General features: G+C 44.5%; 1 protein-coding gene across 6 annotated transcripts in view; it reads right to left on the reverse strand.

Moving 5' to 3' along the window:
• LOC139383171 (SUMO-activating enzyme subunit 1-like) overlaps positions 1-15,706 on the reverse strand; it is a 25,856-nt gene continuing 10,150 nt past the window's right edge. For 3 of the 6 annotated variants that reach the window (XM_071127557.1, XM_071127558.1, XM_071127555.1), the window contains 6 exons: positions 8,337-8,482; positions 8,124-8,226; positions 7,923-8,028; positions 6,091-6,235; positions 4,218-4,287; positions 3,032-3,472 (listed from right to left, as the gene is read on the reverse strand). In XM_071127557.1, the coding sequence (XP_070983658.1) occupies positions 3,380-3,472; positions 4,218-4,287; positions 6,091-6,235; positions 7,923-8,028; positions 8,124-8,226; positions 8,337-8,482 (663 nt within the window). In that variant the 3' untranslated portion in view covers positions 3,032-3,379. Of the gene's footprint in view, positions 1,452-3,031; positions 3,473-4,217; positions 4,288-6,090; positions 6,236-7,922; positions 8,029-8,123; positions 8,227-8,336; positions 8,483-15,706 lie in introns of those variants that run through there. The other 3 variants (XR_011628703.1, XM_071127559.1, XM_071127556.1) reach the window with 3 other exon arrangements.

Below are 15,706 nucleotides of genomic sequence, written 5' to 3' on the forward strand. Positions count from 1 at the left end.
TTTTTTTGTATTATGAACTTTCTACATGAATTTTTTGTACAGATTCTTTCCTTTTTTACAATAAAGATTTGAAATCTACTCACTTGTTCTGACATGTATTTTTGAGTAAGATTATCAGAAATTATGATTTTTATTAAAGGCCCAGTGCAGTCAAAAATGTGATTTTTCTGTGTTTTATGTATATTTCCACATTATGTGGTTGGAATAATACTCTGAAATTGTGAAAATGATGATAATGCCCTTCTAATTTAAGAGCTGTTTTAAAAAGATCGCCCGAAATGTCTGCCTGTTTTGGTGTAATGGATATTTTGCCTGCCAGGTGACATCGCCAGACGGTTCATTAGTTAATAGATCAATAAGAAAAATAGTTCCAAACCTGCTTGCCAATAACACCTAGTTGTCAGTTGTCCCCTCCCGACTCACAACACTCCCAGACAGTTCTAGCAAAACATTTCCTTGAGAAATTGCTCTTTGCTAAGATGCGATTTGTTTCTTTCTGACCATTTTAATTGAAAATAATTACAGTAAGGTACTTAATTGTTACCCAGAAGTGATTTGATAGAGATAAAAAGGGCTGCGTTTGACCTTTAAAATAAAGATTCTAATAGAATGATATGATTGTCTGTGATAAAATTGAGTGAACCTTTGCAGCGCAATGTTAATATAATACAATTACTTTTGTTGGTTCACAAGTACTTTATCCTCATGGCCCTGGATTAAAGAACAATCTCAGGTTATGTTCTTTCACTGGTCTCCTGTTTTTGCTACTCTATTATACTGGTAAGATCTTATCACACCAATGACTCTTTGTAGTCAGTCACCTGATTCCTGGTGGTGGATGAATGGAGGACTGTGCTTCAACTGTGGCTAGCGTGTGATGGTCGGTGTGGTGGTCTGGACTGGAGGTGTGTGACAAACAGAAACACTACAGAGTATATGGAGAACATGTCGGGGATTACCAGATAACATGAGCACAGAGACATCTTGAATAACTACACAGTAAGGCAAGCTTAAAAACATGTACGTGTGTAATGCTCTGATGTTGGCTGCTAATTATATTATGTGGGACTGTTTGGAGATTGTTGTACTGTAGGCAATGTCCTCTCTATTCTGGAAGGCTTTGTTGTTGTTCTCATAGTTCTAAACACGGCCTAGATTGCACATTGTTTCCAAAACAAGAAGACTAATGACACCTACTTATAATGAATAAGATCCCCCCCCCCCGTTGAACACGCAGTCAAGACGTGTTGGAAAGAGTCAACAGACAACATCTGGACCAGAGGACCTCACCTGCACTTTGTGCCACATATGAACCAATTGAATCCCTCCGTGCCAGTGGCAGAATGAGGTCCCCATTGTGATTGGTGTCTGGGATGACCGCTTGGATCTTTGCTGCTCAGTCGGGGGTCTTGACAAAATGAATGACCACACCACAGTGCTGAAGGGGGTAGCTTTTTTTGAGAGTGGGGGATGGGGTGGGGGGGGGAGATAAGAGATTTGCTTTAATTAAAAGGATGGGCTTAAAGCGATGTCAGTAATTAATCCTGTATTTTCCTAATCCCTGGAAAAGAGCAGTGACTCCTTATGGGGCTTAATCAGCCATGGTTTCATTTCAAGGCTCTGGCTGTTTTCCTTTTCATGAATCCCCACTGCAGGCGAAAAACAAGACATTTATTTTCCACCAAGGTGCTTTTCCCCTCCCCGTTCTCTCTTCAATACGTCACAAACAGATACTCAAACAAACATGATAAACTATGTGGATTTTCATGCTGTTTTGTGCCTCTGGCTTGAAAAGACTTCTCTGCGTGTAGTTTTATGGTCAAGGACAAAAATACTTTTTGGGGAAGAAGCATAATTTACATTGACGTTTCACCATACAGGTTGTCATTTCTATCAATGTCGTTAAATTCAAAGAATAGTAGTCTACACAGCCAAGAAAACAGTGACACGTTCAGCAGGCCTAGAGATGTCCCATACGGGGCACCAGTAAATGAGAAGTCAGTCACGTGTCAATGTCAAAAGCTCACCACTAATTTATCTGATGTACAGTACCAGTCAAACAAGTTGACACACCTACTCATCTAAGGGTTTTTCTTTATCACTTTAAGATCTTCATGTCTTAAAGTAATGATGGACTGTTGTTCCTCTGCTTATTTGAGCTGTTCTTGCCATAATATGGACTTGGGTCTTTTACCAAATAGGGCTATCTTCTGAATACAAACCTACCTTGTCACAACACAACTGATTGGCTCAAACACATTAAGAAGGAAAGAAATTCCACAAATTAACATTTAACAAGGCAGACCTGTTAATTGAAATGCATTCCAGGTGATTACCTCATGAAGCTGGTTGAGTGAATTCCAAGAGTGTGCAAAGCTGTCATCAAGGCAAAGGGTGACTACTTTGAAGAATCTCAAATAGAAAAAATATTTTGATTTAAAACGTTTGGTGATACGTGATACTTTATTTAGTAAATATTTTCTTAACCATTTATTTAACTGCATCGTTGGTTAAGGGCATTTCACAGTAATGTATTCAGCACATGTGACAAATACAATTTGATTTTGATTTGATTCCATATGTGTTATTTCATAGTTTTGATGTCTTCACTATTATTCTACAATGTAGAAAATAGTACAAATAAAAACCCTTGAATGAGTAGGTGTGTCCAAACTCTCCACTGGTACTGTACATACACTCAGTCTAGGGTGTTGCCACTCCCTCTATACACATACCTACAGACCAACTCCACATTGTCCAACCACCTAATGCTGATGGAGGGAGAGATCCCCTATTTTGGTGACTGAAGAGGAAACTATGATGCTCATGATAGGCCTGTATGGCATGTCTTGGAAGCACCTGGAAAAATCCCTGTATTTTGCTGCTGCAGGGAACTGATACCTGCTCTTTCACCCACAAGCGGCCATATATCCACTCATTGGAACATATGTGACCCACTGCTAGACACCTATTGAGTCATTCAAAATGTCACTACTTTTCATTTCCAAATAACCCCTCAAAAGGCTAATAATTCTGTTCACAATAGTTTTATTACAAAATGTAAAAATACCTCTGTGCTAGAAACATAAAACGGACAGTCTGACAATAGCAAACAAGAGAACTTCCAGAAGGCGTGCTGAAAAAAATGTCAGTGTGTTGTGTGTGTGTGTGCGTAGGTATAGTAGAAGGAGAACATGTATAACGACAAATCCTTCTCGCCTGTTGAAACACTCGTTGAACGTTCAGCTGGAGGTGAACGCTTACACATTGATAAATGGTCTGACTGGAAAAAAGAATGACCAAACGTATTGTGCATGTGAGTGTAGGCCTTAATGTGCCATGCACACACCTCTCCCTCCTCTGGTGGGAATATGGTCGATCACTTTGGGCCAAAGTAGTCCACCACCCCGCTGCCCTTCATACCGTCAAAGAAGAAGAAGTTCTTGTGTGGTGCGTCTCTCTGGGAAAGAGCCTGTAGAAACAAACAAACAAACAAGACGCTAATACCAGCTAACAACACACACTCACAACCTGACCATCTCTCAAACTAAGCCAACCATAGGTAAGGATAGCTTTGCTCTGGGAGCTTCACCAGCTTTCCATACACGTGGTGTCCTCTAGTGTCCGCTCCATTGCGTGAGCGTCGGGTGCACTGTCCGTTGTGTGATCGCTTGACTTCACCCAGTGAGACGTCGGGCCGGTTGCAGGCCGTTTCATCCGGTTTCATCATTACATCATATCGTGGAGACAGACAAGCCTGGCGCAGTGACATCATCCTGCTGAGAGGGTTGTCGTCTGTACTGACTGACATTACCTCTTCTCACCTGGTTCCCTCAACTCTCAAACATAGGTTGGACTGTGACACTTCCCTTATTCTCCAATACTCAGGTCATATCCAAAACAGCCACACCATCTGCCTCAATCTCCCCAAAAGCCCCACAGGACTGAAACATATCAGTGGATATTTTTGGATTGGACCCAGAATCAAGTGGAGCAGCCTGCTGTCAAGTGTTTCGCTTTCTACCTCCCCAAAATATAACATGGCATCTTTCTCCCCAGTGAAAGCTGCACAACAGTAACTGTGGTGCAGACAGTCTGTGATGTGTGGTGGTTGACACTAGTTTAGAGCCAGGATGGACAGTAAAGTAAGAATGATTTAAAGTCACAGAAACAAATGAAAAGTCAATAATACAAAAAAAACCTAACTGCCAACCAACCTTGACAACCTCCTGTCCCAGCACTCCTCCCACCACAGCACACACAGGGGCCATCTCAGAGAAGCAGTAGCTGATGACAACCCAAAACAACAATGTGAGTGTCACCAACAGAAACAAACTCTCCAGTTCAGTAGGATGAATTAACAATTGTCTTACCTCTGGAAAAACTGAAATAGCTCAGAATGGAGCAGCCAGTTACAGATGATCTTTGATGCATCTAGTAACTACCATCACTGGCAAAACCCCTACAAACCTACAGTGCCATCGGAAAGTACTCAGACCCCTTGACTTCTTCCAAATTTTGTTACGTTACAGCCTTATTCTGAAATTGAATAAATGTTTTTCCCCCTCATCAAACTACACACAATAATGAAATAGAGAAAACAATTTAAAAATAATATATATATATTTTTTAAACGTACTTACATAAATATTCAGACCCTTTGCTATGAGACTCGAAATTGAGCTCAGGTGCATCCTGTTTCCATTGATCATCCTTGAGATGTTTCTACAACTTGATTGGAGTCCACCTGTGGTACATTTAATTGATTGGACATGATTTGGAAAGGCACACACCTGTCTATATAAGGTCCCACAGTTGACAGTGCATGTCAGAGCAAAAACCAAGCCACGAGGTCAAAGGAATTGTCCATAGAGCTCTGAGACAGGATTGTGTTGAGGTACAGATCTGGGGAAGGGTACCAAAACATTTCTGCAGCATTGAAGGTCGCCAAGAACAGAGTGGCCGCCATCATTCTTAAATGGAAAAAGTTTGGAACCACCAAGACTCTTCCTGGAGCTGACCGCCCGGCCAAACTGAGCAATCGGGGGAGAAGGGCCTTGGTCAGGGAAGTGACCAAGAGCCTGATGGTCACCCGATGGTCAACTCTCGAGCTCTGTCTCGAGAGTTCCTCTGTGGAGATGAGAGAACCTCCCAGAAGGACAACCCTCTCTGTAGCACTCCACCAAATCAGGCCTTTATGGTAGAGTGGCCAGACGGAAGCCACTCCTCAGTAAAAGGCACATGACAACCTGCTTGGAGTTTTCCAAAAGGCACCTAAAGGACTCAGACCTTGAAAAACAAGATTCTCTGGTCTGATGAAACCAAGATTGAACTCTTTGGCCTGAATGCCATGCATCACGTCTGGAGGAAACCTTGCACCATCCCTAAGGTGAAGCATGGTGGTGGCAGCAACATGCTGTGGGGATGTTTTTCAGCAGCAGGGACTGGGAGACTAGTCAGGATCAAGGGCAAGATGAACAGAGCAAAGTACAAAGAGATCCTTGATGAAAATCTGCTCCAGAGCGCTCAGGTCCTCAGACTGGGGTGAAGGTTCACCTTCTAAGAGGACAACAACCCTAAGCACACAGCCAAGACCACGCAGGAGTGGCTTTGGGATAAGTCACTGAATGTCCTTGAGTGAGAGCCCGGACTTGAACCCGATCGAACATCTCTAGAGACCCAAAAATAACTGTGCAGCAACGCTCCCCAGCCAACCTTGACAGAGCTTGAGAGGATCTGCAGAGAAGAATAGGGGAAACTCCCCAAATACAGGTGTGCCAAGCTTGTAGCATCATACCCAAGAAGACTCCAGGCTGAAATCACTGCCAAAGGTACTTTAACAAAGTACTGAGTAAATGGTCTGAATACATATGTAAATGTTATATTTAAGGTTTTTGCTTTGTCATTATGGGGTATTGTGTGTAGATTGATTTTCCATTTTAGAATAAGGCTGTAACGTAACTTAATGTGGAAAAAGTCAAGGGGTCTGAATACTTTCCAGATGCACTGTATTACTAACAGTCCAGCTTAATATGTGGCTGTCGAGTGATGCACCATGTGGTGAAATCTGGGTGGAATTGAGCCGGGCACCTGACGAAGTCGTGAGGTAGCAGGTCGCTACTCAGTCCCATGGCCTCCAGGACATCATCCCGGATCTGTCTCAGGAGCATGGCATCTGCCTCAAAGCTTTCTGGGTGGGGGTCGCGACCTTTGTCTGTACGGAACTTCAGCAGTACTGTGGGAAAGAAGAGAGGAACAAACGGAGAGAAAACAATAGATTGAGTGGTGGAGAAGTGCTGGAAACCATAGAAGACACACAGAGGAAGCTCTGATTTTATGGGTTACATTGCTTCATATACTGAGCTGCCTTTCCATACGAAACAGAATATGTTACTAAGGAAATGTTGGTGGAGTTGTGATTCTATCACTTGCTGGAATGACACTGGCTGGCAATTTGTTCTTTTTTTTTTAAGTACAAAAAAATGGAAACGCTTCCAATTACATACTGATCATCTTGTGGAAACAGTGTGCAATCAGATCTTTATCTGTGTTGTACCACAGACGATTGACAGTGGCAATCAACAAGTGTTGCGCCAACAAACCTCTTCATCTGATAATGGCTTTGAATGAAGAGCAGTTTTTGATCCGTTTGACAAGTCCGTGATCAGACATCTATGACTCCTGTCCTTATCCTGTCAGCACGCGCCACTAGTACTACACCCATCCTGTGTGAGACCGTGGGCAGATGTGTCAATATGAGCAGGATGTGGTTTAGAGTCGGAATATTACTAAAAAGGAAATAATTAAAAGGGGGAGAGATGGACGCACCGTTGCAACGGAGACGTTTTAGGTTCTAAACAACCCTTTAAGCCTGGCAGCTCTACTCGCCCCCTCAGTGTTAAAACAGGTGTCATAACTTCCTCTCTTTAGCTGTCCATCAAACACATCATGGAGCCCAGTCCGCCCACGGCTATTTCCAGTAGAATGACACCTCGCACGCACGCTCGCAAAATAAATAAATAAAAGAAATGCATAAATCACCATCATCACCCTCAACTAACTATTCTCTCACCCATTGAATTATCTCAACCTGTAAGTGTACAAAGATATCTGTGCAAAGTAAACATTGTCTTAAGAGAGTAGTCTGGAACATTCTTGATTAGATTCAAACGGATGAACCAAAAACAACACATTCAAATTACATTGACTAAATCAAAGTTGAGGGAAAACAGTCCTGTGCCCCCACGCCTGTGCTGCCTTCCATTCCTCCAGAGGTGTTATGGTTGCATACAGTAAGCTAACCCCCAACCCCTGACACACAGAGGAGCTGTAACAGAGGAAGCACCACTTCCTCAAGAGCAGCTCGGTCGAGAGATACCACTACGTCTAGACATAATTATAGAAACCCAAATGCTATAAGACACCTCCTGAAAACGACAAAAACAAACAAATGAACAGCTTCTTTCCTTTCCGGCTGTTATTTTAATATTAGCTAACAACAGGGGCTAGAGTACGCAGCCTTGCGGATGAAGTGTCGTGGGTGGTGGCTAGCTGTTTGTTTCTCTGTTCTAAAGTCACACACGACTGGCCATGGAGAGCCTGTGATGGAAACAGAGCCATGTTAAGAAGGTCTATGAAACCAGGTGAAGGCTATTAAGGGACCAAATCAGACTAGAAGGAACAGGGTGCAATGCTACAACAACCAAAACAGGAAGGGAGGGGGGGGGGGGGGGGGGGGGGGGGGTATGGTGGTGGGCGATATCATTGGAGCTGCAGGCACTCACGTGTAGAGGGCATCAATCTATAGCTTCACGGTTATGTATGGCAGAAGAAAAAAGACGCGATGGCAGCCAGTTAGTGATCTAACTCCCTTTTATCAGATAGATATTTATATCCAATGGCTCTGTGGAAGGAGCAGGTACCGTGTAGCAGGAAGTAGTCCACGGGGGTGTGCTTCAGGCTGCTCTTGGCCTTCTCATTGGTCCAATCCACTTCCAGAGCCAGTTTCAAGGAGCAGAAGCAGGCCGTCTGTTCAGTTGGGACAGAGAGAGCGCCAAGGAACATGACGTCATTAGATGTGGAGGAGGATAACGCTAATTGAGATATTATTATACAATGCTCACCTTTTTGATCATGGTGGTCTCATTTGGGTCAATCTTTGTTTTTTTGGCCTCGGGTCCATCATTGGACTCCTCTGTTTTGGGCTTGACTACTTTGGGCTTCTCCCTAGACGGGGGCATCAAAACAAGGGACAGATGAGCATAAGTATAACTGGTGAATAATCAAGACAAGTAAATTAGACACACGAAAATCACACACACACACACAACACTCACTCAACATAGTTGTGCTCCAGGCCAAGGTCGGAGAACATGTATCCGTGGTAACCGAAGACGTCGCCACAGAAGACCTTGATGTTGTGCTCGAAACAGAGTTGGTCCACGCGTACCATCAGATCTCTGGAGCAGCCGGTCAGACACACCTGAGAGGAACAAGGGAGGGCAGGACAAAGTCAGAGAGAGCAGCTAAAACTCCAACTCCCATGGTGCTATCTACACTACATGACCAAAAGTATGGACACCTGCTCGTCAAACATCTCATTCCAAAATCATGGGCATTAATATGGAGTTGGTCCCCCCTTTGCTGTTATAACAGCCTCCACTCTTCTTGGAAGGCTTTCTACTAGATGCTGGAATATTGCTGTGGGGACTCCAGCCACAAGAGCATTATTCAGGTCAGGCACTGATATTGGGCGATTAGGCCTGGCTCACATTCAGATTCCAATTCATCCCAAAAGGTGTTTGATGGGGTCAGGGGTCTGTGCAGGCCAGTCAAGTTCTTCCACACCAATCTCAACAAACCATTTCTGTATGGACCTCGCTTTGTGCAAGGGGGCATTGTCATGCTGAAACAGGAAAGGGCCTTCCCCAAACTGTTGCCCAAAAAATTGGAAACACAGGATCGACTAGAATGTCATTGTCTGCTGTACGGTTAAGAATACCCTTCACTGGAACTAAGGGGCATAGCCAGAACCATGAAAAAAAGCCCTAGATCATTATTCCTCCTCCACCAAACTTTACAGTAGGTACTATGCATTGGGGCAGGTAGCGTTCTCCTGGCATCTGCCAAACCCGGATTTGTCAGCGATTCATCACTCCAGAGAACGCATTTCCACTGCTCCAATGGCGGCGAGCTTTACACCACTCCAGCTGATGCTTGGCATTGCACATGATGATCTTAGGCTTGTATGTGTCTCCTCGGCCATGGAAACCCACTTCATGAATCTCTCAATAACAGTTATTGTGCTAACATTGCTTCCAGAGGCAGTTTGGAACATGGTAGAGTGTTGCAGCTGAGGAAAGACGATTTTTACACGCTATGCGCTTCAGCGGTCACATTCTGTGAGCTTGTGTGCCACTTTACGGCTGAGCCATTGTTGCTCCTAGACCTTTCCACTTCACAATAACAGCACTTACAGTTGACCGGGGCAATTCTAGCAGGGCAGAAATTTGACGAACTGACTTGTTGGAAAGGTGGCATCCTATGATGGTCCAACGTTGAAAGTCACTGAGCTCTTCAGTAAGGCCATTCTACTGCTAAAGTTGGTCTATAGAGATTGCATAGTTGTGTGCTCAATTTGATATACCGGTCAGCAACAAGTGTGGCTGAAATAGCTGCATCCACTAATTTGAAGGGGTGTCCACACATTTGTTTTAATTTATTTCACATTTATTTAACTAGGTAGGCTAGTTGAGAACAAGTTCTCATTTACAACTGCGACCTGGCCAAGATAAAGCAAAGCAGTTCGACACATACAACAACACAGTTACACATGGAGTAAAACAAACATACAGTCAATAATACAGTTGTGAAAAAAGTCTATATACAGTGTGTGCAAATGAGGTAAGACAAGAGAGGTAAGGCAATAAAATAGGCCATAGAGGCGAAGTAATTACGATATAGCAATTAAACACTGGAGTGACAGATGTGCAGAAGATGAATGTGCAAGTAGAGATACTGGGGTGCAAAGGAGCAAAATAAATAAATAAATACAGTATGGGGATGAGGTAGTTGGATGGGCTATTTACAGATGGGCTATGTACAGGTGCAATGATCTGTGAGCTGCTCTGACAGCTGGTGCATTAAGTTAGTGAAGGAGATAAGAGTCTCCAGCTTCAGCGATTTTTGCAGTTCGTTCCAGTCATTGGCAGCAGAGAACTGGAAGGAAAAACAGCCAAAAGAGAAATTGGCTTTGGGGGTGATCAGTGAAATAAACCTGCTGGAGCACGTGCTGGGTGCTGCTATGGTGACCAGAGAACTGAAATAAGGGGGGGAGCTTTACCTAGCAAGACTTGTAAATGACCTGGAGCCAGTGGGTTTGGCGACGAGTATGAAGCGAGGGCCAACCAACGAGAGTGTACAGGTCGCAGTGGTGGGTAGTATATAGGGCTTTGGTGACAAAACGGATGGCACTGTGATAGACTGCATCCAATTTGTTGAGTAGAGTGTTGGGAGGCTATTTTGTAAATGACATCACCAAAGTCAAGGATCGGTAGGATAGTCAGTTTTACGAGGGCTTGTTTGGCAGCATGAGTGCAGGATGCTTTGTTGCGAAATAGGAAGCCGATTCTAGATTTAATTTTGGATTGGAGATGCTTAATATGAGTCTGGATGGAGAGTTTACAATCTAACCAGACACCTAGGTATTTGTAGTTGTCCACATATTCTAGGTCAGAACCATCCAGAGTAGTGATGCTGGACGGGCGGGCAGGTGCGGGCAGCGATCGGTTGAAGAGCATGCATTTAGTTTTACTTGCATTTAAGAGCAGTTGGAGGCCACGGAAGGAAAGTTGTATGGCATTGAAGCTCGTCTGGAGGTTTGTTAGCACAGTGTCCAAAGAAGGGCCAGAAGTATACAGAATGGTGTCATCTGCGTAGAGGTGGATCAGAGAATCACCAGACGCAAGAGCGACATCATTGATGTATACAGAGAAGAGTTGGCCCGAGAATCGAACCCTGTAGCACCCCTATAGAGACTGCCAGAGGTCCGGACAACAGGCCCTCCGATTTGACACACTGAAATCTGAGGTCGATGAATACGGCTGCACAGTATTGTCTTTTATCGATGGCAGTTATGATATCATTTAGGACCTTGAGCGTGGCTGAGGTGCACCCATGACCAGCTCTGAAACCAGATTGCATAGCAGAGAAGGTACGATGGGAAATGGTCGGTGATCTGTTTGTTAACTTGGCTTTCGAAGACCTTAGAAAGGCAGGGTAGGATAGATATAGGTTTGTAGCAGTTTGGTCTAGAGTGTCTCCCCCTTTGAAGAGGGGGATGACCGCAGCTGCTTTCCAATTCCAATTATACAGTGTACATGTTCATTGAGAGACCTTGCAGGGAATGTGATGACAAAATACTTGATGATGAGCAAGTAGGCCTAACTCTGCATTTACACGCACACATACACACCTTTTGGATAGATTCCACCATAGCCATTCTTAAACAACCTACTCCTTTAGTTAACCCCCTTGAACAACACACCCACCAGCTTCTACAACAGACACCCCGTCCTTCTGACACAAAACATGTTCAAGTAAACTAAATCTGTTATTCAGTCAAAGAATCAACTAGTTTGTTTTGGCCAGTTTGTTTTATCTGAACAGGGTGGGGGGAAATGGGCCTTAATAAACAACTGACCCATGGGCTGGGTCCATCTTATCCTTCAGACCAAACCCAGCACACTCCACACTTGGCTAGAGATAAAGGGCTGTCTGGCAGCTGACGGGCATCTGTCTGTGGCATCGCTGACATGGGTGAGTGGTACATGCTGTTCCCTCCCAGAACACAAAGTACCACAATGTTGGGAAGTGCCAGGATCGAGTTGACTACACGCGGCAGTGTTTTTTCAAGGGCAGCTTAATGATGTGTGACTGACTGTATGTTTGAAGTTGTTTTAAATTGCTGTGCCCTAAGCTAATGCCCTCATCTAACGCAAGATGGCGCTGATAGAGATGGCAACTTCGCTTCAAGTACTTCGGAAACTATGCAGTATTTTTTTTTTTATGTATTATTTATTACATTGTAAGCCCAGAAAACCTTAAGTGTTATTACATACAGCCGGTAGGAACTATTGGATATCAGAGAGACGTCAACTTACCAGCACAATGACCAGGAATACGACTTTCCCAAAGCGGATCCTTTGTCTGCACCTCCCAGGGCATTTGAACTGATTCTAGAGGCCGACCCAAAACAACACCATGGGAGGAGAGGGTGCCGGAGCGGTCTTCTAGTGAGGCTTTGGATGCGCGTACACCACCCACCGCTTCAGAGTATATTACTCACTAATGTCCAGTCCCTAGTTAACAAAGTCGATGAAATTAGGGCAAGAGTTGCTTTCCAAAGAGATATCCAGGATTGTAACATACTCTGTTTCACAGAGACATGGCTAGCTGGGGACATGCTGTCGGAGTCCGTACAGCCAACAGGATTTTCAGTGCATCGCGCCGACAGGCACAAACATCTCTCTAGTAAGATGAAGGGTGGGGGTGTGTGTTTAATGATTAACAACTCATGGTGTAATTGTAACAACTCAAGAACTCAAGTCCTTTTGTTCACCTGACCTAGAATTCCTCACAATCAAATGCCAACCGTATTATCTCCCAAGAGAACTCTCCTTAGTTATGGTCACAGCAGTGTATATCCCCCGCATGCGGATACCAAGACGGTCATCAAGGAACTGCACTGGACTTGATGCAAACTGGAAACCATATATCCTGAGCCTGCATTTATTGTAGCTGGGGATTAACAAAGCTAATCTGAGAACAAGGCTGCCTAAATTCTATCAGCATATTGACTGTAGTACACAAGCGAGTAACACACTCAACCACTGCTACTCTAACTTCTGCGATGCATACAAGGCCCTCCTTCGCCCTCCTTTTGGTAAATCTGACCATGACTCCATCTTGTTGCTCCCCTCCTATAGGCAGAAACTAAAACAGGAAGCACCTGTGCTTAGGTCTATCCGATGCTGGTCTGACCAATCGGATTCCACGCTTCAAGATTGCTTCGATCACGTGGACTGGGATATGTTCAGGGTAGCCTCAGACAATAACATTGACATATATGCTAACTCGGTGAGTGAGTTTAAAGGAAGTGTATAGGAGATGTTGTAACTATTAAAACCTTCCCTAACCAGAAACCGTGGATTGATGGCAGCATTCGTGCAAAACTGAAAGCACATACCACCGTATTTAAATCATGGCAAGGTGACTGGAACTATAGCCGAATACAAACAGTGTAGTTATTCCCTCCGTAAAGGCAATCAAACAAGCAAAGCGTCAGTACAGAAACAAAGTGGAGTCGCAATTCAATGGCTCAAACACAAGGGTTTACAGACAATCACGGATTACAAAAAGAAAATCAGCCCCGTCGCGGATATCGATGTCTTGCTCCCAGACAAATTAAACAACTTATTTGCGCTTTGAGGACAATACAGTGCCACCGACACGGCCCGCTATCAAAGACTGTGGGCTCTCCTCCTCCTTGGACGACATGAGTAAAACATTTAAACGTGTTCACCCTCGCAAGGCTGCCAGCCCAGACGGCATGCCTAGGCGCATCCTCAGAACATGTGCAGACCATCTGGCTGGTGTGTTTATGGACATATTCAATCAATCCCTATCCCAGTCTGCTGTCCCCACCTACTTCAAGATGGCCACCATTGTTCCTGTTCCCAGGAAAGCTAAAGTAACGGAAATAAATTACTATCGCACCGTAGCACTCACTTCTGTCGTCATGAAGTGCTTTGAGAGACTAGTCAAGGATCACGTCACCTCCACCCTACCCGTCACCCTAGACCCAGTCCAATTTGCTTACCGCCCCAATAGGTCCACAGACGATGCAATCGCCATCACACTGCCCTATTCCACCTGGACAAGAGGAATACCTATGTAAGAATGCTGTTCATTGACTACAGCTCAGCATTCAACACCATAGTACCCTCCAAACTCATCATTAAGCTTGAGACCCTGGGTCTCGACCCCGCCCTGTGCAACTAGGCCCCGGACTTCCTGACGGGCCGCCCCAGGTGGTGAAGGTTGGCAACAACACCTTCACTTCGCTGATCCTCAACACTGGGGCCCCACAAGGGTGAGTTCTCAGCCCTCTCCTGTACTCCATGTTCACCCATGACTGTGGGGCCATGCACGCCTCCAACTCAATCATCAAGTTTGCAGACGACACTACAGTGGTAGGCTTGATTACCAACAACAACAAGACAGCCTATAGGGAGGAGGTGAGGACCCTCTGACTGTGATGTCAGGAAAATAACCTCTCACTCAATGACAGCAAAACAAAAAGAGATGATCGTGGACTTCAGGAAACAGCAAAGGGAGTACCCCCCCCTATCCACATCATCGGGACAGCAGTGGAGAAGTTGGAAAGTTTTAAGTTCCTCTGTGTACATATCACCGACAAACTGAAATCACTGACAAACAGCAGCGCCTCTTCAACCTCAGGAGGCTGAAAAAGATGTGGCTTGTCAACGAAAACCCTCTAACTTCTACAGGTGCACAATTGAGAGCATCCTGTCGGGCTGTATCACCGCCTGGTACGGCAACTGCACCGCCCACAACCGCAGGTCTCTCCGGTCTGCACAATGCATCACCGGGGGCAAACTAGCTGCCCTCCAGGACACCGACAACACCTGATATCACAGGAAGGCCAAAAAGATCATCAAGGACAACAACCACACGAGCCACTACCTGTTCACCCCGCTTCCATCCAGAAGGCAAAGTCAGTACAGGTGCATCAAAGCTGGGACAGACAGATAGAAACTGTTTTTCAATCTCAAGGTCAACAGATAGTTAAACAGCCACCACTAGCACTTTAACAATGCCACTTTAATTTGTTTTACATATCTCATATGTATATGCTGTATACTGTTTCCTTCACTATCTATTCTTTACTATCTATTGCATCTTAGCCGCTCTGTCACTGCTCACCTATATATTTTATACTCCTATATTCTTATCCCATTCCTTTACTAGATTGTGTGCATTAGGTTTTGTTGTGGAATTGGTTAGACATTAGGTTTTGTTGTGGAATTGGTTAGATATTAGGTTTTGTGGTGGAATTGTTGATATTACCTGTTAGCTACTGCTACACTGTCGGATCTAGAAGAATAAGCATTTCACTACACTCGCAATAACATCTGCTAACCATGTGTATGTGACCAATAACATCTGCTAACCATGTGTATGTGACCAAGAACATCTGCTAAACATGTGTATGTGACCAATAACATCTGCTAACCATGTGTATGTGACCAATAAAATGTGATTTGAAGATTGATAGACTAATCATCAATGCTGGGTGCATGCTTGATGATTGAAAAATGGACCGGAAATCTTCCTTAAACCACACCTTAACTCGATAGGAAGGAGGTCTTATGGGGGAAGGGGAACCCTTACAGACTACTATGGAAGTCTTATTGGCTTTAGTTGCCAGCTACAAAAAGGCAAGCCCTCTGTTGTGGCACTGGCAACAAACACTGAGAGACCCTGGCTGGACATGTTGGGCTACTGCTGCTGGTGTAGTTCATTAGAGTGGATTGGCAGTGGGAACTGAGATTGCTGGCACTGGCAGACCGGAGGGGACAGGGCTTTTTAACAGCCTGGCCAGCCGTACTGTCTCTTCCCTTTG

Source organism: Oncorhynchus clarkii, chromosome 24 (genome assembly GCF_045791955.1).
Source record: "Oncorhynchus clarkii lewisi isolate Uvic-CL-2024 chromosome 24, UVic_Ocla_1.0, whole genome shotgun sequence".
NCBI lineage: Eukaryota > Metazoa > Chordata > Actinopteri > Salmoniformes > Salmonidae > Oncorhynchus > Oncorhynchus clarkii.